Source organism: Pseudorca crassidens, chromosome 10 (genome assembly GCF_039906515.1).
Source record: "Pseudorca crassidens isolate mPseCra1 chromosome 10, mPseCra1.hap1, whole genome shotgun sequence".
Classification (NCBI taxonomy): domain Eukaryota; kingdom Metazoa; phylum Chordata; class Mammalia; order Artiodactyla; family Delphinidae; genus Pseudorca; species Pseudorca crassidens.
This window is the reverse complement of record NC_090305.1, coordinates 106,794,933-106,815,844: the sequence shown is the minus strand read 5'-3', so window position 1 is coordinate 106,815,844 and position 20,912 is coordinate 106,794,933. Positions and strand designations below refer to the sequence as shown.

The 20,912-nt window shown below is 63.1% G+C and overlaps 1 protein-coding gene across 1 annotated transcript in view; it reads left to right on the top strand.

The window, feature by feature from the left end:
- The window catches only part of CHCHD6 (coiled-coil-helix-coiled-coil-helix domain containing 6), a 125,378-nt gene extending 106,770 nt beyond the window's left edge, over positions 1–18,608 (top strand). The window contains exons 7-8 of the mRNA XM_067755708.1: positions 17,417–17,552; positions 18,444–18,608. Of these exons, the coding sequence (XP_067611809.1) occupies positions 17,417–17,552; positions 18,444–18,449 (142 nt within the window). The 3' untranslated portion in view covers positions 18,450–18,608. The remainder of the gene's footprint in view (positions 1–17,416; positions 17,553–18,443) is intronic.
- Positions 18,609–20,912: the final 2,304 nt, after the last annotated feature.

The window sequence follows — 20,912 nt, the reverse complement described above, 5'->3', positions numbered from 1 at the left end:
AGGTTTCTCCGGGCAGAGCCTCCTTGTGATCTGCTCGTGACTGGCCTCGAGCGGGGAGGCTCCCCCTTCAGGGCCTCTCCCCGTGGCCTGCCCCGGCCCGGGCCACGTCCACGGAGATGGCTGGGTGTGTTTGCCATGTGACTCGCTGCCCCCGTAGGGCTCTCCGTCGTCCCTTCTCTCTGCAGACAGGACTAGGTGGCGGTGACCTGGGCCCTCTCCCATGGCTGGTGCCACGTGTCAGGGCGCGCGGACACATCTCCCCAGGCGGCACCGCCCTCTGGGATCGCCGGGGTGGACCTGGGGCCGAGACCCCTGCTGGGCGCCCCTTCTGTCCCCGCACCGTGCTCCACTGGCCCTCAGGCTTCTGCGGGCAGGAGCCGTGTTTGCCGCTTTGTGTCCCGGGTCCCGGACCGGAGCACCCGCGTGGTATATTCGGTGTAATCATTGCTTCACCATCGCGTGAATGACGCCCTCCCGGGCAGAGGCCGCGGGGCTTCCCGGCTGATTCGGCTCTGCCGTCAGGGCCGTGTGGGCAGAGACCCGGGCGCGGTGCCGGAGAAAGCAGGGACCTGCGTGGGGGGAAGCAGGTGTCAAGGGGTGCGGCTGAAAGGGCGGCCTGGTCGCAGGTGTGAAGGGCCTTCTGTGCGTGTGAGAGAATTGGAATGCGTCCTGCAGGCAGCGGCAAGCCGTGAGAAAGCTTGTAAGGGATTCGTGTTTTAGAAAGATGCCTGGCAGCATCTGGGAGAGGCTGAGACGGCGCCAGTGCTGAGGTGGAGGTGGGGAGCCCACGTGGGACCTGCTTTGGCACCGCCAGCCGGTGACTCTCCCTCTTGGCAGACACACGAGGCCCCTGCACATGAGCTGGGCCCCCGGCCTGCAAACGGTCAGTTATGCAACGTGTTGCGAGGGGGACACAGTAGGACAGCGGGCGGAGGGAGGTTGAGACTCTGGGGACTGTCCCTGACTCCGGAGCAGACCGAGAGATGAGAAGGGGCCGTGCAGACCCCCAGGCTAGGCGCCACGTGGGAGGCCAGGGTCCAGCAGGAAGGAGGGAGGCTCCTGACGGGGGACAGCGTCTGGGGGCCCCCAGCCAGGAGGGGCAGGGGAGCCTCCTGAGGACCGCAGGTGGTGGGCTCAGAGCCTGTCCTGCGGGCTGTGAGGTCCCCGGCGGACCCCACCCCACGTGGCCGCAGCCCCCAGGGGCGGCTGGCCTCCGCCCAGTGCCTTCTTACTGCTCAGAGACCTGTGACTCAGGAAGCTGGGCTCAGAGACCACAGTCTGTTAATCCCTCCCCTCGACAAAGACGAGACGGCCCTGCCTCCCAGCTCTGTTAATGACTCGCTTCGGCAGTAAAGCCACCGTCCCGAAAGGCTCCGTTCTTTGTGCCACGTTCGTTTTTCTTGGAGTGTCACGTTTTAGATCAGCTTCTGGGGATTAGATGCTGTTACAGTGGAGGAATCTTCCCTTTTCAGGCAGTGAAGGGGTTACCACTGAGCGGCGTCATCCTTGGGCTTGTTCTTCCAAGTCTGTTGCCTCCCTGTTCTGCCTCCCGAGAGAAAGCCCTGCTTGGGGTCCCGCATGGCCATCTGTGCCAGCACCGCACGCCCTGTCCTCCCGAGAGGCAGCCCTGCCGAGGGCTCGGGACAGTCGAGCGGTTATTGTGTAGGTCTCAGAGCCCCTCAGATCCGGGCCCCGTGGACCGGGCTCCCGTCCCTCGGCGGCGACAAGGGCAGGGCTCTGCTGACCTCCCGGGACGCCGCACCGTCTCCGGGTGCCAGGTGCTGCAGGACCAGGGCGGGGGCTCCAGGAAGGGTGATCTCTGCAGCCTCTGCCAGCACATCCGTGAGAGGTTCGTGGTTACGTGTTAGCATCCCGGCAGCCTCCAGACCCCTGGAGGAAAGGCTGCAGGGTCTGAAGGGGCGGGGGCTCCACCCACCCCACCCAGGAGCTCTCTGTCCTGAGGGTCCACCTCCGGAGAAGCGGCGTGTGTGGTACGGGCTGGCCACGTGCCACCCTGGGGCTTCCCTTGCCCTCACTGCACGGCTGTGGGTCCAGGCTGGAGTGGATCCTGGTTGTATCGTCCAGGACAGGCCCTGTGTTCCTGGTGAGGTCAGACCGCAGAGAACCGAGAGCCACTACCCCAAGGCTTCTCCACAGTCCAGTCTCCGGGAAGCTGAGGGTGCAGACCCTGGGCCGTGATTCCTAGGAACTCTTTAAAGTGTCCCCAAGCCGTCACTCCCGCTGTTGCCCCCTGCCCCCACCCAACACACGCACAAATGAGGGGAGGCCGTGAGCCACCGTGTGGAGGCACCCCTGACACCACAGGGCCCGTGGGCAGCGCCTCGCTGGCCGCAGCGCCGTCCTAGCTCGCTGCCACCGCCTGGTCAGCTGGACCGCACTGACCGTCCATGCCGCGCTTCCGGCAGACCGAGCCCCAGCTCCTGCGAGACGCTCCTGGCGGGGTCGTGGCGCTCTGACTCCGGCCGTCCCAGTCTTCTGTGAATTTCCCGCGGTGGATGGACCGCCCTTCAGGCGTCTCGTGAGGACATTGTCCCACTGCCCAGGAGTTTCGCCTGGGCTGACACACGGCTTCCCTCCCCACCTGTCCTGCAGGCGGCCCGACCGGTGAATTGGCTCATAGCAGTCACCTCGGGGTCCTTGGCCCCGGCAGGGCTGGCACTGTCCCCTAGGGCGTCACTGACACAGCCCTGCTTTTGTCAGAGCTGCGCTGAGGGAGTGTGCTGCCCCCTTCTTTCCTTTGACATTGTCTCCTTCGTCAGGTGAACGAGCTTCTCCCTCAGGCAGGTACGAATTTCTAAATATGGGTTAGAAATATAAAATGGTTTAAAAGTAAAAAATACGGTCACCTCGGTCCTAGATGAGAAAAATGTGTTTATGACACATGGTTCCTTGTTTGAAGGACACGACTGCTCAGATCTGAGAGTCGTTTTGGGAAGAGCGTGTATCTTGAACGTGGCTCTGGGGTTCCCAGGTGACTGCGGGTCCCCCACCGTGTCCTGGGTGATGCAGGATGCCAGCCGCAGCCGTCGGCGCTGTTTCCGCCTGCATCTTGGTTTCTGGCGGCAGGACGGCAGTGTTGGCGTGAAGCGGCGGGGGCCCTGGTCTCCCTGTGATGCCCCTTCCTCTGTGCCTCTCACTCTTCAGAGCCCCCCTCCCTCCGTCCAGGGACCGGGCATTGAGGCCCAGCACCGCCTGTGCCACGCTGACCACTAGGTGATCTTGAGCCAGGTATGAGCACTCCCAGGCAGGCAGCCCCATCCGCCCTGACCCAGTCTCACGATGTCAAGTCCTCCAGACGCTGACCTACAGGGTAACTAGTCCTCAGGGCCCCGGCTGAGATCCCAGAAGGAGGGCAACACCGCTCGGTGAAACAAGGTGCGGCCACGTCTGGGGCCTGGCTGGAGGGTGTAGGGCGGGAACCATGGTGACAAAAGGCCTTTGCTCTCAGGGTTTGTTGCTGTAGCTTCTGTGTATCAGCTCAAAACCACGTGCAGCTCAGTCCAAATGCCTATTTAAGCAAAGGCCAAACGTCTGGTTGAAGCTAGAACAGGAAAAATAGGGTTTTTACCATACAAAGCTTGCCATTTGTCTTGGATATAAAATTTATGACCCTTTCCGTATGGTAAAAATGAGCAGGGAAGCTGTGTTCATTTCTTCAAAGGTAGCAGAACGCATCTTGAGGAATTAAGAAAAATTACGAAGGGTGATTGTGCAGCATAGCACATCCCTAACACAGATTAAACGGAACCGTTTGGGAGGGAAAATGCCTTCCAGAGAGGGCCGAACAGTGCTGGGTCGGGTGGGGACACTGGGCTCCGGCTTTCGCTTGGGGCCGATGTGGCAGGAAGTTGCCGGTGCTAGGCCCAGGAGCCCGCGTAGATTCCACGTCAGGAAGGCCTGGGCCCCTCCCGTGCGCTGTGTGTGTGCTTGGCCTGTGCAGAGTGGGTCACACACGACACCTCGCACGGTGAGCCCAGCCGGAGCGGGGACCGCAGCTCCTGTGGGCTTGCGAGGCAGACGGGAGGGAGGCCCTGCACTCAGCGGATGCTGCCTGTGGCCCAGGCACCTGGACGATGTCACCTCACTCGTTCTGCGGACAGGATCATGGGGAGTCGTGCTGTGAACGGGCTTCCCAAGGGGACAGCGTCAGTGGTCAGGAGAGGCCCGTTGCCCAGGCTGGTCCTGCCAGCCTCCCGCGTCTGCTGAGTCCACCCGAGGCGAGAGGGCATGGGTGCCGGGGTCTGGGCCCTTTCTGAAGGCTTGGGAAGCTCTGAACTGATGGGAGTGGACGTGCTTCAGGATGATGGCTCTGGCGGTAGCAGATGAAGTGTGCCGAGCTCAGGCTGCCGTCCTGTCCTTGTACGGCTGATTGCTGTTACAGCCGAGTGTCTGCCCTGATTCACGCTCGTTTCAGCCTGTTGTACCAGCCTGTCTCTCAGTGTGTGTGCTTGCGTGTGCACGGCGGGGCGGGTGCCTGCGCCAGGGGCAAGGAGAGAGGGTGCCCGTGACACCTGTGAAGGCAAGGGTCCCATCCTTCCCATTCCTGAGCAGCGATGGGACAGGTGGGGTGCCGGAGCCCTACGGCTGGTCCCGTAGCAGACCCACCAGGACAGGCGTGCATTCCTTTGACGCTGTGAGCATCTTGATTTCTGTTTCAGACTTCTCAGAGAGAAGCGTTTCTTTATTTGCTCCTAATTCAGCAAAGATTTAGTTCCTACTCTGCACGTACCCATTTGCTTTGCACTCCACACCCACCTGTCTTCGTCCCCTCTGATTATGTGTGTGTGTGTTCAGATACACGTAACAACTTGCAGTGCGCTTGTAGAGTCCATCCAGATCTATGACGTGTGGACGTGGCGTCTGCACATGGTTTGATTTGCTGTTTCCTGGAGCATCTTGAAGTCATCAGTGATGAAAGTATCCAGACGATTATGTCTCTTTACAGTTTTTCAAAATGAAAAATAGTTTTGTCTTCTGCTTAGAAAAACGAGACGTGAATATTGTAAAAAATCAAACGAGGCAGAAAAGTATTAAAAAGTTAAAAAAGCCCAGATTTCGCCCTGCTTAAGTTGTGGGGACGTCACTCTGAGCTGAGCACACACACAGTTGGACCTAAGTGGGCTCGTGGAAACGCACGTCACCTCCCTCGTCCGCATTCTGTGGGCCTGTGTCCATGTCGGTAAATGTGCATTTACATGTTCACTTTTAATACCACGTTGTTATTCTGGAGGGTCAGAATTTATGTAATCGATCACTTACTGATGAATCCTGGGGAGTTTTCTGATCTTTTTTTACCAATGTAATGATAACTGCCACAAATAGGTTTATCTGTCGTCGTGCACTTATTTAAATGCTTGTAGAGGGAATTGTTGGGTCAGAGAACACACACACTCACACACACACACACACACACACACAGAGTGTATTTATATGTGTATATTTATGTGTTTACAGTGATGCTGGACGGTGTCCGTTTCCCCAAGCACGGGATTTTAACAATATTTCTAAAAAACATCTTTGCCAATCTCACAACCAAAACCAAACAAACAAAACCTCTGTTTTTTTTTTTTTTGCAGTACGCGGGCCTCTCGCTGCTGTGGCCTCTCCCGTTGCGGAGCACAGGCTCCGGACGCGCAGGCTCAGCGGCCATGGCTCACGGGCCCAGCCGCTCCACGGCACGTGGGATCTTCCCAGACCGGGGCACAAACCCACGTCCCCTGCATCGGCAGGCGGACTCTCAACCACTGCACCACCAGGGAAGCCCCAAAACCTTTCTTTTTTAAACTTCCTCATTTCTTCCAGGATCAGCGAGGTTAAAACCTTCCAGAAATTACTAGCTGTTTGCATTTCTTCTTTTGTGAATTACTTACTTATGGCCTTTGCCCTTTTTTCCTTATTAATTCTTTTTAAAAGGTCTTTGTGTAACAGTGTTATTAACCTTTTATTTCTGTCGTGACTCTTTTTTGAGTTTAATTTTTGCCCTTTGGAAGTTGATGGGGGGATAGGGACCCAGTGCATTTTTGTTGTTGTTAATGTTTCTGTTTGTGACTTAGGTTATATCACAAAGGCCCTCCTTCCCACCATACCCATATTTTTAGGATGAGTACCGCTATGAGTTACTCCCCACTAAGACGTGCTCCACATGACCCCACTGTGGTTTCTTGGGTGTGGGTGTGACGTACAGGTCCACCTTGGTTCTCTCCCAAATGGGGAGCCCTCTGTCCCATCATCAGTGATGTAAAACTCCACCCAATCCTGCGCTAACGTCCTTGGGCCTGTTTCTGGACTCTTTTCTGGGGCCAAGCCTGCACGTTTTAGATATGTATAAAACATATTACGCAGCTACACTAATTTAAAATATTAAATATCCATCAGAGCAAGTTCTTCTACCTTGGTGATCATTTTCCAACTTGCTTTTTCAAATGAATTTAGAATCACTTTGTCAAACTTTCCCTCTCCCACTCCCAGCTGGAAAAAAAAAAAGGAAAACCTGGTGGGCTCTTTTTTGGGATAAATACATCCTTTTGAATACATTCAGTCCTCTCAAACTGCCATCCTTATTTTGCCTTATTTTGAAATAATTTCAAACCCATAGAAAGGTCACAAGAATAAGAACACTTGCCTTAAGCCAGGTACCCGATCGGCCACACTAGAGCCTGCCGCGTCCTCACTGCTTCCCTCTAGACAAAAACACTGTCTTTTCCTGACACGGTGACCTGTTGCCGCTAAGTATTCTAGACCACCGTGTACCTCCCAGGACCGTGCTCCGTGACCACACACAGCTCTTCCGGTCGGGAAACCCTCGCTGACTCAGCCGCAGGCCACAGGCACCCACCCCCTCCCCGGCTGCCCGCCGCAGCCCTTTCCTTTCTGGCCCAGGGGTTTGTGCTGCACCTCCGTGACCATCAGTCTCCAGTGGGGACAGTTCCTTGGTCTTTCTCTGTCTCTCGTGACCTTGACAGTCTAAAAGGGTACAGGCCTCTCCTTCTGAAGGGTGACCCCAGCCTGGGTCCGCCCGATGTTTCCTCATGGCCAGCCTCAGGCTGTGCGTTCTTGGCAGGAAGGCCCCCCAAATGGTGCCGTGCCCTTCCTGGTGGGTCCCATCCCTCCACTAGGGATGTGGACCGTGACCCGGTCACGGTGGGCCTGCCTGGTCTCTCTGCACAGGCTGTGTCCCCTTGTGCTTGATCCCTGCTCTGTGGGAGCTTCTCCAGGGTGTGTCCAGATCCTGATGCCTCAGCCTCGGCCTCCAGGGACTACTGTCCCCTGAACCAGCCACCACAGTCGGGGCGGCCCATGACGGCTGTTTACTTCCATCGTTTCCTCTACGCTTATGAATCGAATTAAAGGGAGAGTTTCCCTTCTCCCCCGCTGAGGTGTTCTTGTGTTTGTTTATGTTAGGAAAGAGTCAGGGAGTCACAGTGCCTTGTTGGGTTGTAATAAATTCCCTCGTTTATGTTGTTGTTCACGTGGCCCAGGATTCTGCCTTCAGACACTCTTCTGTCCTTTCGAGGTGTGGCTTCACGCTCCGGGCGGCCTTCCCTCTCTGCACAGGTGCTCCGGCCCCAGCCCTGGGATCAGCCGTCTCCACTCTGCTCTGTTTACTGCGGAGCGGTGCTTAGAAGCCAAGGTCTGGGCGCTGGGCGTGCTCGCTGCTGGCTGTCAGGGTTCCCAGGTGCTCCCGCACAGGCACGCACGTTTCCGTGTGTGAGTTCCCGCACACTCGCGTACGTGCGTCCGAGCACGTGAAGTCCACACGGCTCCCCGGGCTCCGGCACTCGGGCTCTTGCGGCTGCGCCATGTGTGGCGCTCCCTCCTCGGCGGGCCTGGCTCCCTTGTCCTCACGTGCTACACCCTCACTTGCTCCATCACCGGCCTTTTGTGCTCAGTGTGAGCCGCCCTCACCACTGCTCTGGCCGCTTCCCCGCCCTGGGCTGCACCGCCCACTCCCTGCGGCCCCACCCACTCCCTGCGGCCCCTCCGGCAGGAGGGCGCCCACCCTCGTGCTCTGTGCTCGGTGACTCCAGGCTGACGGGCAGCACAGCCAGCCCAGCACTGCACGGCTGGGGGCCGCGTCCGCCGCCTCCTGGCTTTGTCTCCCTCTCCTCGGGTCTGGTGGCGCCAGGGTCTTGCTGGCCTCCGGGGACCGCAAGCGACTCTGATGCTGCTGAGGGTCAGCTGTGGTTCAGAGCGCAGATTGGGGTTAGGAGGGGGCTGACCGTCCCGGTGCTTCCTGCATGGAGACTCCGGCCCCTCCCCGCCCTCGGCGACGTGTGAGGTGCATGGATGGCTGATGCCCTGAGGCCCTTTGCACCTCTTGCGTCGGCGACAGTGGACGGGGGTGTGGCCCACAGAGCGAATCAGCCCCAGCGTCCAGAGACGCCCCTCAGAACACCCCGGGTCAGCCAGGAAGAGGCCCCTGCGGTTTCCAAATGTGCTGGGACACCGTAGAGTGGGGGACGGACCTGCGAAGACCGCACCGCGCCAGCTCTGCACTAATCTGTTTCTTCACTGAGATTACGTGTCAGGTTTCAGCTGAGGACACGTCTCTGCAGGCTGAGCGGGGGAAGCTGCGTGGCGGGGGGGGAGGGATAAGGTCTGCTGGGCTGGCGGCCGGCAGGACTTCGGGAAGGGTCTGAGTCAGTGGACACAGGGGCCGGGTGGGAGGAGGCCCCGGGGAGGCAGTTCCCGTGACGACAGGAGGCCTGTGGGGGCCGGACGCAAGGGCCGGGCAGGACCAGGGGTGGGGAGTGCCCAGGGCTCCAGGCTTCGGCTTCATTCCCGTCACAGCGGGGACGAGGGACAGCCCAGCCTCAGAGTCACTGCAGGGAAGGCCCAGGGAGGAGCAGCTGTGCCTGCTCACGTCACCAGGGGGTATTTCTGCCTGAGTCTCACCCGACGGCGTCTGTCCCCGTGTCCCCTGTCACCAGAGCACACCACACCACACGCAAACCTCTTTGGGGGCTGGGAAATGCTCCCGTCCTGCACCGAGGCTCATGCTCTCCGCCAGCCTAACTGCCGCGTGTGGAGGGCTGTGTGGTCCGGCCCAGCCCAGAGGGAAGCTCCTTGGTTTGTTGGTTTCCAGTCAACCCTGAGCTCCTGGCTGCTGCGAGGGTCCCACCCCCGGGGCTGGGAACGGGGAGGCTCCCCCAGGAAGTGGAGTCCAGAGGCAGCTGGAGAGCAGGCCCAGGGCCCACCCACAGGCCACAGAGGCAACAGGCGGGACCAGGCAGACATCTGGGCGGTCAGGGGGACACGGTCTCCCTGGGCTGGGTCATCTGCTGAGCTCGGTGTCGGCGGGGACCCTGGACGCAGAGGTAGTAAGCTGGTCCCTGCCCGCGGGGCACTCCCAGTCCAATGGGGCCGCTCCGCGCAGGTTTGGCCCCAGCCGCTGGGCGCCCTTGTAGGTGTGAGCCGTGCCAGCCCCTCGTGGGTGAGCAGAGGTGACACAGTCGATCGGGGACACTTGGCTCCAGTCAGAGGGGCCAGGAGGACGGAGGCTGGCAGGGAGTGCACGCAGGACCTCAGCTCACACGGTGCCGTTGACGGCAGCCTGCCACCGGGACACCAGCCAGCACCCCCCCAGAAGTGGCCCTGTGCGGCGCCTTGAAAGGCGGCCACATCCCGGGGGCTTGGGAGCCAAGGAGCAGCCTGGGGAGTCGCCCTTGCCGTGTCACCCCCGCCGCAGGCGAAGCCTCAGTGTGGCCTCGGCCGCTCCGTGTACTGTGGACCGACAGGCAGGCGTGGACAGGCAGGAGGCCTGAGCCAGTGTTTGTGGCACCGTGCTCTTCCTGGGGCCAGGGCTCTGCAGCAGAGGGACGTGGGCCAGGGTCCCTGCGGGGTCTGGGCCTCGGTGAGAACTTACATGAGAACAGGAGGTGCCGGCCCATCCCTGGGCAGCAGGCAAGCGGCCGGGCCTGCACGGGGAGGAGGGGGCACAGCAGGGCTTGGAGAGGCCCCCCAGGTGTGTCACAAGGAGGTGGGGGAGGCAGACCGGAGGGGACACCCGCCAGCAGGTGCCGTTGCCCAGGGGACAGGGAGGCCTCGGGGAAGGGAAACCAGAGGATGCTGGCAGACGGGGTCCTGGGGGTCCTCAGGCGCTGCGGCTGCCGCTCCCTCCCCTGGAGCCTCCAGCGCCCTGGCTGCTGAGGGACTGTGAGGGATGGCTCTGCGGCTCCAGTGGTCCTGGTGTGGACCCCAGACCCCCGCGACCCACGCCTCCTTGGGCTGCGTCCACCCGACACGTCTGGTGAACCGGGAGGCTCCTCGGGGGGGACGTGTGCTTCCCCTGTGGCTTTCTCACAAAGGACCAAAGCCAGGAGCAGCCTCCCTGTTCCGTGCACGTGTGCACGGGTGCATGTGTGCGTGCAGTGGCAGTCCCAGGGAGGAATCCTGTCACTGGCTAAGCAGCCATGGGGGCCAGTTTGCGCTTCGTTTCCTCGGGAGCAGAGCTCTGCTAGGCCTGGGCTCCCAGAATAGCTGCCCCCCCCGGGGGGTCCCGTGTGGCCTCTGGCGACGGCGTGTCTCTGGGCCCCACCCGCCCGGGCTGAGTGGCACGTGGTCGGCAGCGGCCAGCGAAGCGGGTCCTCAGCGAGCAGCTGGTCTCGTCAGCCCCTGGGCCCTGGCCAGGCCGCCGCGGAGCCCGCCCCACGGCTCAGCTGGTCCTGACAGAGACGGATGTGCAGCTCCGTGGCACCCGCGCACCTCGCCTCCGAGCCGTGATGGAAAGCCTGCTCTGTGCATTCACCCCGCCAGCGCGTCTCTGAGATGAAGTGTCAGGAAGATGTCTAATGGCCCAGTTCCACACCAGCGGTGGTAATGGGAGAAGGCTGAGGTGATGAGATGTCGGTCAGAAGCAGGGCCCACAGAGGGACGTGCTCGACGTCGCGCTCGGGCCTGTGCGCAGCCGGGCTTGTGTGAGCTCGGAGGGGGCCCGGCCCCGCGCTGGCACGGGCGCCCCTGCGCCGCGCTGGCCGGTGTCGGCCCTTCCAGTTGGCAAACTTCTGGCTCCCCTGGCAGCCTGAATCCCATGTGTCTTTTGCTTCTTTTCTGTACCCTTGGTTCTTTCTTCCTTGGAATTTTGGGGGAATTTTCCAAACTTGGCGTGGAGTTAAATGGACGCAGCGTGGAGCCAGATAACCGGGCTCTTATGCTGGCTCTGTGTCTCGCTGTGTGGCCTTGGGCAAGTCACCTAACCCCTCTGACACTGGTGTCCCCACCTGCAGGATGGGCTGCTGTGCCGGGTTAGGACCTGGCAGGGACTGGTCCTCAGAATGACCTGGACCTCAGGCCCGGCCTGAGATGCAACCTGGGACGAAAGGCCTCCCACCTGAGCCATTTACCGCGGAGCCTCTGTCACACAAGATGCGTGTTTCTGTCTGTCAGAAGGTGACTGGTGAGCCGTCTGCCTCCCACTAACTTCTGCCCGTCGGCACTCAGCGCTTTCCTGCATGGCCGGCTGCCTGTTTCCTGGGGCTGCTGTGGCCCACAGCCGGCTCTCTCTGAAGCTGGAGGGCTCCCGGGCGTTTGCTCAGCTTCTGGTGTTGCCGGGAGGCTTGGCGTCCTTGGCCTGTAGGCGCATCACCGCAGCCTCTGCCTCCGGCGTCACGTGGCTTCTCCTCTGGTCTGTGTCCGTGGTCAGTGTCTCTCCTCCTCTTAGGAGGACACCAGCCACGTTGGATCAGGGGCCTCCCTGCCCGACCGTGACCCCGTGCTGACTAACTGTACCTGCCAGGACCCCATCTCCGATCAAGGTCACATTCTGAGTCTCCAGGAAGGGCGTGTCTTGGGGGAGGTGCCCCTACCCGCTGGCCTTCGTGTGCACAGCAGGTTCCCAGGGCCTTGTCTCCACACCTTGCCGCAGACGCCCCTTCTGGGCCGGCACAGACGAGCGTCTCAGCTCTGCCACAGGAGAGCTGAGAGCAGTTCCCAGCCGCGGACCGAGAACTTCAGACGGTGTGAGGGTCCGATTCCCTGGGGCCAGGGCCATGGCCGTGTCTTCCCTGCAGGGGCGTGGTTTCAGCCCTGTCCCTTTCACTGGGCTCCCCCACCCCCCCATGCGGACCACACCCCCCCCCCCGGGGGTAAGGAGGGCAGAGCCGGGAGCGAAGGGGAGATGCTGGGGGCTGCAGAGGGCAGGTCCCTCCCCAGTGGCCTTGGTGGCCTTGCTGTGTGACTCGGGTGAATGACGGGTGAGCATGTGCAGTTGCTGTCTCACGAAGCTGCGTCCCCCTCCGTCCTGGTGCCCTCGCGGCAAGGTGGCAGGGTGGTCCTCCAGGCCACACCCATCATGGGCTCCCCTGCAGCTCCGAGCCGCCCCGGGCCCTGCGCCCTCGTGGGGACAGACTGGCCGCGGACAGGGGACCTCCCGAGTTCAGGAGGGGGAGAGCAGGGCCGGAGAGAAGGGACAGACGCAGACAGGAGGGACTGCTTAGCACAGGGTCCAGCGAGCTGTAATCACCCCAGAAATGGGTTTGTTAACCTCCTTGGAGTTGCAGAAACCCGTGGGCAGCTTTATGTTCTAGGACAATCAGTGCTTGCAGTGGAGAGGGTGGGCTATGGGGATGTCGGGGACAACGTGCCCAGTGTACGAGGTGCAGGAGGATGAGGGTGTCGGGCCCCTGTGGGCACCCACTGGGCCGCTCGTCCCGCAGTGACCACACCGGCCGTGAGTCTGGTGCAGAACTGTGGGAATAGCGGGGGCCCCACGTGGGGCTTGGGGGCACGCGTGGCGGGAGAGCGCTAGCGGAGCGGAGTCAGGACGAGGCCTCCAGCCTCCAGGGACAGGTGGGCTGCGGTGGGCCCCTGAGCAGGAAGAACCTGTGAGGCTGGACCGGGCGGTGGGAGCAGAGCCCCGGGCAGAGCTTCTGGGAGAGGAGAGCGGACTGGGGGTGGGAGGGCCATGAGTAGAAGTGGTTTGGGTTTGCGGTCTTCCTAGACTCTGCAGAGATGAGTGTGTCTTCAGCAGAGAGTGGAATAGCGAAGGTACGAGAGAGAAGGGCCACTGGGACAGACCACCCAGGTGCTGGGGGAGAGAAGGGGTGGCTGATGGGGGTGGCCTTGGCCCTGCAGAAGGACCCCTCCTCTAGGTAGGAGGCAGGGGTAGTGAGGCTGGGATGCCGAGGAGGGGTGTCTGTGCCCTTAGGGTGCTGGTGGCCCTTGGGGGGCAGGGGGACGAGGAAGCAGACCCCAGACTGAGTGGGGAGTGGCACGGAGAGCTCAGGAGAGCTGGGCCCCAAAGGCCGGAGCACCAGAGGGGGAGGGGGTCCTTCTGGAAGGGTCACTGTGGCCCGGGGGTGGCGCTCTGGGAACCACGCAGAGCTGCAGCGGGCAGGGGGTGCAGAGGAGGCAGGACACGGGCGGGTTTGGCCTCCGCAGGCCTGAGCCAGGGGCCAAGAGGAGCGAGCGAGCGTCCGCGGGGACTGAAGGCCTCGGGGAGGGGGGACGCAGGAGGACGAGCAGTGGCCTCGAGAGCCACCCAGGTGGGGTGGGTCAGGCCCAGGGAGAGAGAGGGCGACCGCCCTGCTGTTTGGGAGCTGCAGGGGATACGTCTGCGGTTTTCGGTTAGATTGCCGGGAAGCAGGAACATTATAGTTAGAAGGTAAGAGGGAGGCATCTATGGGGGGGGGGGGGCGCGTCTAGAGCGGCTCCCGGTTTCTGACTAGGTAGGTCACTGGAGTGACGGGGACTCCACTCACCAATGGAAACTAGGCGGGAAGTGGGTTCCCTGGCGCTTGCTGGTGAACGTGGTGAGGAATTGGCGGGTTGGGGGTGACGTGCTAGGCTGGAAGTCTCCAGGGAACCGGGGGTGGGGGGTCCAAGCGTTGGAGTTCGGGGTGTATGTTGTTGGGATCGACTGGGGTTGGCCCTGGGGGGAGAAGTTTAGGGTGTTCGGGAGAAAGGAAAGGGAGGAGGGCCCTCTGTGCCCGCGCAGGTGGGGGGGCCGGGTTCCCAGCGCGGGGTGCCTGTCAGTGAGAGCGGCATGGCCGGTCTCCCGAAGCTGGCAGGGGCAGCGGCAGTGGTCCGGAGCGCCCAGGCCAGCTCTTCCCTCTGCCTGGTTGCTGGGCAGTGCTGGTTCCTGGACGGACGGAGGAGAGGGTTGGTTCCTGGCTCGTGTGAGCCTTTCATCACAACTCTCCTTCTGGAAACGTGTCACTCCCACCAGCGGGTAGAGCTCGGTTCACAGGTGGCACTGGGGTCATGGTTTCCATTCCCAGAGGTGGCCACGGTGCCGAGGCCAACTGGCCCGTGTGACACCCTCACTCCCCACAGCGCCTGGTGGCCTCTGGGCCGTCGGAGAAGAGGGCTGGAAGCTAGGTCCCTGAGTACCTGTGACACCGCCAGATGGCGGCCGTGTGGGTGTTGAGAACTGACCCCACGAGCCGGTCCTGGTCTGCTGTGCACAGTGGCCCCTCCTCGCCCCCAGACACTGAACTCGCAGCAGCACGTGGCAAAGCCCCCAAAACCTGTGTGCCCCCCACTGGCCCCCAGGGCACCTGCTTGGGGTCTCTTGGCTCCTTGGAGAAGGGGCCCCACGATGGGTGCCTCAAGGTTCCTGGGAAAGGAGCACCGTCGGGCCTGGGTGAGCCGTGAGCTGTGAAGTACCACACCCGGGCCCAGCCCCAAAGCCTCCCGTCGTCACTCTTCTCTGCCAAAGGCCTGCCCCGCTCTCCGCCCCCCTCACCCTGCAGGCTCGTGTCTGGCACCTCAGCCCCTCGTGCAGAGGAGGAGAGGCTGGCAAGCAAGGGGAGCTGACCTCTGAGTGGGCCAGAGCCTCCCAGCCGGGAATCCTAACATGTCCCTCAGCTGGGGGCGCGGGGAGGGCAGGGCTTCTCTCCCTCCCTGGAGAGGTCACTGCCCTGGGTACCTTCCAGGCAGCCGATGACGCCTGAGCCGTTCTGCATGCAGTGGACGGGCTTGCCGCGGCCCCAGCTGTGTGACCCAGCCTCGCCTGCTCCCTGCCCCGTGCCGTTCACGGCCCGTTTGCAGGCAGACAGGTGAAATTTCTCGCGATTGACGTTTTCCTGACACCCTGTCTCCTCGTGTTGTGGCTGACAAACGCCAGCGCAGAGGCGTCCGCAGGCCCACGGGTGACCCTGGTGTGAGGGGCTGGATTCTGCTCGGCCCCTCCCTCTGTTTCTCCTGAACTGGGAGCCCCCTGGGTGCTCTGAGAGGTTTGCCCTCAGAACGCACAGGGGCCCTGGTCCAGGGACCTGAAGACAGAAGGTGGGGGGCAGAGTTAAGAAGCCGCTGCTCTGCCCACTTACAGCCAGCGGGTGAGTCGCTTCCGCCGTCGGTCTGGAGAGGGTGCGGCTCCAGGACGAGCCCCACATCACTGGCCAGGCTGCCGTCCGTCCTGCCCCCGGACGCCTCTTTCCATGAGACCTGCGGCTCCGACAGCTCTGCTGGCCGCACCCTCAAGGGCCGCGGGTGGGGGGCTGTTCGTCGGGAGCGGGGCTGGATGGGAGCTGCTGCTCCAGGGGCCACAGGGCCGGGCGAGCAGGAGGTCTGTGTGGGAGGACGGCCGGCGGGTGCCAGGACGGAGCCCGAAAGATGCGGCCTCGGGGGCTCCCCGCCAAGGGCAGGTGGGACGGAGGAGCCCGGAGGAAAATGCAGAGGGAGCTATTTCCAGGCGAGGGCAGCAGAGAGGAGATGCCCGTCCGGAGGCATTTAGAAGGCCCACCATTGGACGTGTCCGTGGCAGAAGGGTCTTCAACACAGAGGGAGGGGCATCCTGCAAGCACTGGGCAGCCAGGCGGTCACCCCACTACAGCGGCAGATGGAACCCAGTGAGGGGACCCCAGGGCCCGGGAGGAGAGGGTGAGCCTGGGAGCCCGTCTGTTCTCCCGTGCGAAGGTCAGCGCCCAGGAGAGACACGTGTCCTCCTCAGGTAGGAAGCCTCCGAGCCCGTGTGCGCTGTGCAGACAGGAGCAGGGCCGTGTGGCGCTGTAGGGCCGTTGCGTCCCCTGGCTGCGCCCTCAGGACCCAGTGGAATCCTGGGTGGTGGGCAGGGCCTTCGGGGAAAGGGGGCCGTTTCTCCCAGCACAGCCTTGACCTTTGGAGCCGTGGACCTGAGCGCGGGCGTGGCGGCTGCTCCCCACCCCGCCTCCTGCCTGTTCAGCTTGTAAACCCTCAGTTCCGTCCACGCCATGGATCTTGGCTGATCAGGGATTGTCTGGGCGTGGGAGGCGGCGGTGGGAAGGGAGGGGGCTGCAGTGTGTGGTCAGCAGGCCTGAGGACCAAGCCCACGCGCGGGGCCCGGAGTCCCGTGGGCATCGCTGCCGGGATGGCGGCGCTGGGCGTGTCAGCCGCAGCTGGGTAACGAGAGCCTCTGAGCCCTCTGTTCCTGGTCTTAACGGATGGATGTGGGAGGCTGAGCCGTGTTAAAACCAGCATTCCAGCCCAGCACCTGCTGCAAGGCTGGACTTTTGAAAGTAGATCCGGGGCTGGGGAGCTGTCGACCTGCAGGCCCCGGGTGACGGGAGCAGGGGTCCTTCCGCTGCCGAGGCCTCCCCGGCGCCCGAGCCTGGGAGGGCAACACGGGGCCCAGGCCTAGCCGCGGCTCCGAGGTTCCTGGTGGACCTGCCAGAAACCACGGAAACCCTGTGAGTGTGTGTCCCGGCGCCCCTGCATCCTAGTGTGGGACCCGGGCCGGCCACCTGCCTCCTCGTCCTCTGCTGCCTGGTTTGGGGTCGGGGCGGGCGGTGAGAGACGGCAACCCCGCCCAGAGCCGCGGGGAGCAGGGGCCTCAACCCGTGAACGCAGGAGCTCGGGGGCGTGAGTGCATGTGCGTGTGTATATGTGCACGTGTGTGAGTGAGTGTACAGCTGTGTGCACGCGTGTGAGTGTGAGAGGGTGCGTGTACAGGGGAGCACGTGTGAGGTCCGGAGAGAGGGGAGGGCGGGAGGGGCAGCGGGCGAGGCGTCAGGAAGAAGACCCTGGTGACCGATGAGAATAAGCTTTATTTCCCTTTTTCATCTTTGTTTCATATTTTTAAAAAGAGAACATAAAATCATGCTTCAGATGAATACGTTTAGAGTCTAGCTTTAGGTTCTAAACCTACCTTGATGAACAAAGAAAGAAAAAATAGTAAATTCCTCTAAAATGCTGCAGTGATATTCTCTAGGAAGTGAGAGTCTGAACATCTTAGGTTTTTTTTAAACATTTTGTGTTTTTCCAGTTTTCCTCATCATGCATGTATTAGTTTTGAAATCAGAAAAACAGCTTTGGGGGAGACGATGGTGGCCCACACCCGGGCGGGAGGCGCCCTGGAGGCCTTGGGCGGGGGGGGGGTCCCCCGAGGGCCACCTCGGCCCCTCTCTGGGGGGCGACTGGACGCCATGGCCCCCGTGCCTGGCCCGTAGCGCTGCCCCAGACTGCCTCCTCCTCTCCGCAGGCCCCGCAGGGTGGAGCCCGTGTGCTCGGGGCTGCAGGCCCAGATCCTGCGCTGCTACCGCGAGCACCTGCAGGAGGTGCTGCTGTGTGCGGACCTGGCCAAGGCCTACCAGCACTGCGTCGGCTCAGCGCACAAGGTAGGCGTCAGCTGCGGCCTCCCACCCCCCTGGGCTCCGCGGCGGTGGGCGGGGAGGGGTCTGTGGGCGCCGCTAGGCCATGTCCAAGGTCAGCACTGGGTGAAGTCAGGCCCTGCTGTCCAGGGGGGCCACCCGTCCTGACCTCTGTGCAGCGGGGGGTGGAGAGGCCAGGGTGCAGGGTAGGGTCGTGGAAAGGGCCAGGCTGCCCTGTGGAAGGGGGAGAGCTGAGGGGGCAGAGGGCAGCCACTCCTGTGCTGGCCTGACGGGGCCCGGCCTTTGGTGAGTGGAGGTGGTCATGGTGGTCCGGGTGCCACACGCTCCCCAGCCTCACGTTGGGGGCACTGCAGGCTGTCCTAGAGGCCCTGCCCTGAGGCGTGGACCTCCTTCCTGACCCTCCCTGCCAGCTCCCCAAGGTCCCAGGTCCCGCCAGTCTCACCTCAGGAGCCTCCGGCTTTAAAGGGTCCCTGAGAGCACTTTGCTCCTGGGAGCTGCTGGGCAGCAGGGAGGGAGCAGGTCTTAGACGCAAGGCTCCTCCCCAGGGCTGCGGGGCGAGCTCCAGCCCCACGAGGTGCTGTGTCCCACGGGCCAGCGCCTGGGTGTGAGGGCTCTCCAGGCGGTTTCACTCTGAGCTGAGAAGAGAACAGAGGGGAGACCTCGAGGGGCGAAGGAGAGCTGCGTCTCCGGGCAAGACCGTGTGCACAGGGTGCAGGCGGGAGGCCGGCGGGAGGCCGCGGGCACGTGCTGTGTGGGCACCAGGCATGGAGGTGAGGAGGCCGCGTCCAGGCCTGGGGACCCACGGGCTAGGACCCTCTCCATGAAACGGGCCCTCGTGGAGCAGAGCCTGGGGGACACGCACGCTCCTGGGGGCCTGAACTCTGTTCTCCTTTGTAGGGTTGACGCAGGCCCACTCCGGGCCTGGCAGTGACTTGGGGCCTGAAGAGGGGACGCGCCGTGGGACCGCAGTGCAGAGACCGCAGGCGCCGGATGCCCCCATGCTAGAGAAGTAGCGTGTGTGCCCCTGTCCGCAGACAAATAAAGCAGTCGTCCTCGTCTTCAGTCGTGTCTGGGCTGCCAGGCGGGCCTGCTGCTGCCTCCGTGCCCGGAGCGCGGCCCCAGGTCAGGCTGGAGGACGGGCACCCGCCGGCGCCAGTGGGGCAGGCGGGTGCGGGCCTGGCCGCGCCCAGAGCAGGCGGAGGTGCGCGAGGGGAGCAGGTCCTCGTCGGGACGCAGCAGGGGAGCGGGCCAGCTTCCTGACAGGCGGAGCTTGAGTCCAGCGCCGGGTGGAGGGCTCCGGGGCAGCCAGAGGCTGGGAGAGAGGGGGCCCAGATGGGGGCCGGGGGCGGGGCACTGACCGTGCACAGAGAGTACAGCTGGGGCGCAGGGCCGGGGGTGGGTGCCAGGCCGGGAGGAGGTGCTCCTGAGGGACCAGCGCAGTCCAGTCCCTCTGAGGGGTGTCGCCTTGGCCTTGGGGGTAGGTGGGCTCAAGTGGAGAGGCTTGCAGACACCTGGGGTCCTGAGTGACCCTCGGGGTCCGGCGGTGGGTCCGGGGCCGGAGCAGGCCGAGCCTCAGGCGCTGGAGCTGGCAGGACTGGACCTCACTGGGCAAGGGGAGGACCTGGGTGGTTTCTGGGTGTTTGGCTTGGGTGCTGGTGATTCTGCAGACTGAGCAAGGGATGCGGCTCGAGAAGGGCAGGTGACGGGATGCGGCTCGAGAAGGGCGGGTGACGGCGGGGCGGGGCTGCACTCTGCTCGGTTAGCGCCCACCTGCCCGTCCTGAGGCGCCCTGCCCACACGGCTGCACCCGCCCGCCCAGCGCTGTGTGGGCAGCAGGAGGGGGACGCCCGGCTGGTGAGCCTGGTTTCCTGCCGCAGTTCTCTGGAGCTGCGAGCCGGCGGTCCTGATGCCGGCCTTGCAGCCCCGGCGCATCCCCCGGTTCTCACGTGTGGAGCTGGAGGTCCGCGGGGCTTGTCGGTGTCCAGGGGCTGGACAAGCTGCCCACAGCCGAGTCAGCCCGACTGCACGTCGGCCAAGGAGATGCCCCCCCAGAGGTCCTGGTCAGCTTCCCCAGCACACCGGGGAACAGTCAGAAACACACAGCAGCCCGGTGGGTGGCAGGGCGCCCAGCGAGTGGCCCTCTGCGAGGTCATGGCTCATTGACCCTAAGTGACATCAGAGCCACCCTGCAGCCGGAAGCTGCCGAGGCCCTTCTGAGACTCGGTCGGAGCCCGTGGCGTCCAGGGCACGTCCAGCTTCCTAGTCTCAGACCCTGTTCTCCCACCCAGGAGGCAGCCTCGGAGTGCCTGCGTGTGCACCTGTGCCTGTGTGTGTGTAGGTCCCTGTGTGTGAGCAGACGTGTGCACTGTGCCTGTGTCTCTCACAGGCAGCCAGCCGTGCTGTCCACTTGGTCGTGCCCCTGGCTCCCTCCTGGACCTCAGCTCGTTCCCCGGACTCCCCTGGCGCCGGAGCCAAGCTTCCGTGGCCTCCCCTACTGTGGCCGTAGGGCAGTGTGTCCGAGCGTCACTTTGGTGGGGGGTTGCGTGTGCTCAGGGTGTGGGCTCTGTGTGCACGTGTGTGGGCCTTCGTGCGCGACGTGCCCGCGTGTGGGCCCGTGGCTCCAGCCCCTGCACGTGGCCATACGTGGCAGGAAGTGGGGCCTGAGAGAGTGTGACACAAGTGAGGCTGTGTCCAGTGGGTGTGGACCTCGAGGCAGGCATTCTGGGCCCAGGCCCCGGCTGTGTGACTGTTGGGGAGTTATACCCATCCTACCCTGGGGCTGGGGATTAAATGTCATGACGTTGGCTGTGACATCCAGGGTCCAACCAGGAGCCAGAAAGCACTGAGTCTCTAAACAGAGGAGTTGAGTCCAGGGTGCTGGCCCCAGAAGAGGTAGAGGAGCTAGAACCTCGGATGGGTTGCTGTGATAACCCAGAACTTAGCAGAGCATGAAGCTCCCGTCACCCAGGGCCGGAGGGACAAAGGGAGGGCACAGGTCACCCAGCGGAAGCCGGCTCAGGGAGCTGGAACCACAGGGGATGTGGCCGCGGCCCATGCCCCCTCCTCCCGCCCTGCAGCCTTCACAGGCGCTTCTCCCGGGGCCGTGTGACAAGCGGCCCATGGCCAGTGCTTAGCAAGTGTGAGAGCAGAGGGCCCGCCACCCAGAACCCCGCCGGCGCCGAGCCTTTGACCCGAGTCCGCTCCCCCTGGGAAGTCACTGTGCTCAGCAACTACCTGGCCGGAGTCACACTGGAGGGCCAGAGCTGCATCCAGCGACTGCCCGGGGCCGGGCTGCCACCCGCGGCCCAGAGCAGCCCAGCTGTGCCTCCGCCCTCTGCTCCCTCCCCTGACGGGCAGGTGCCGACC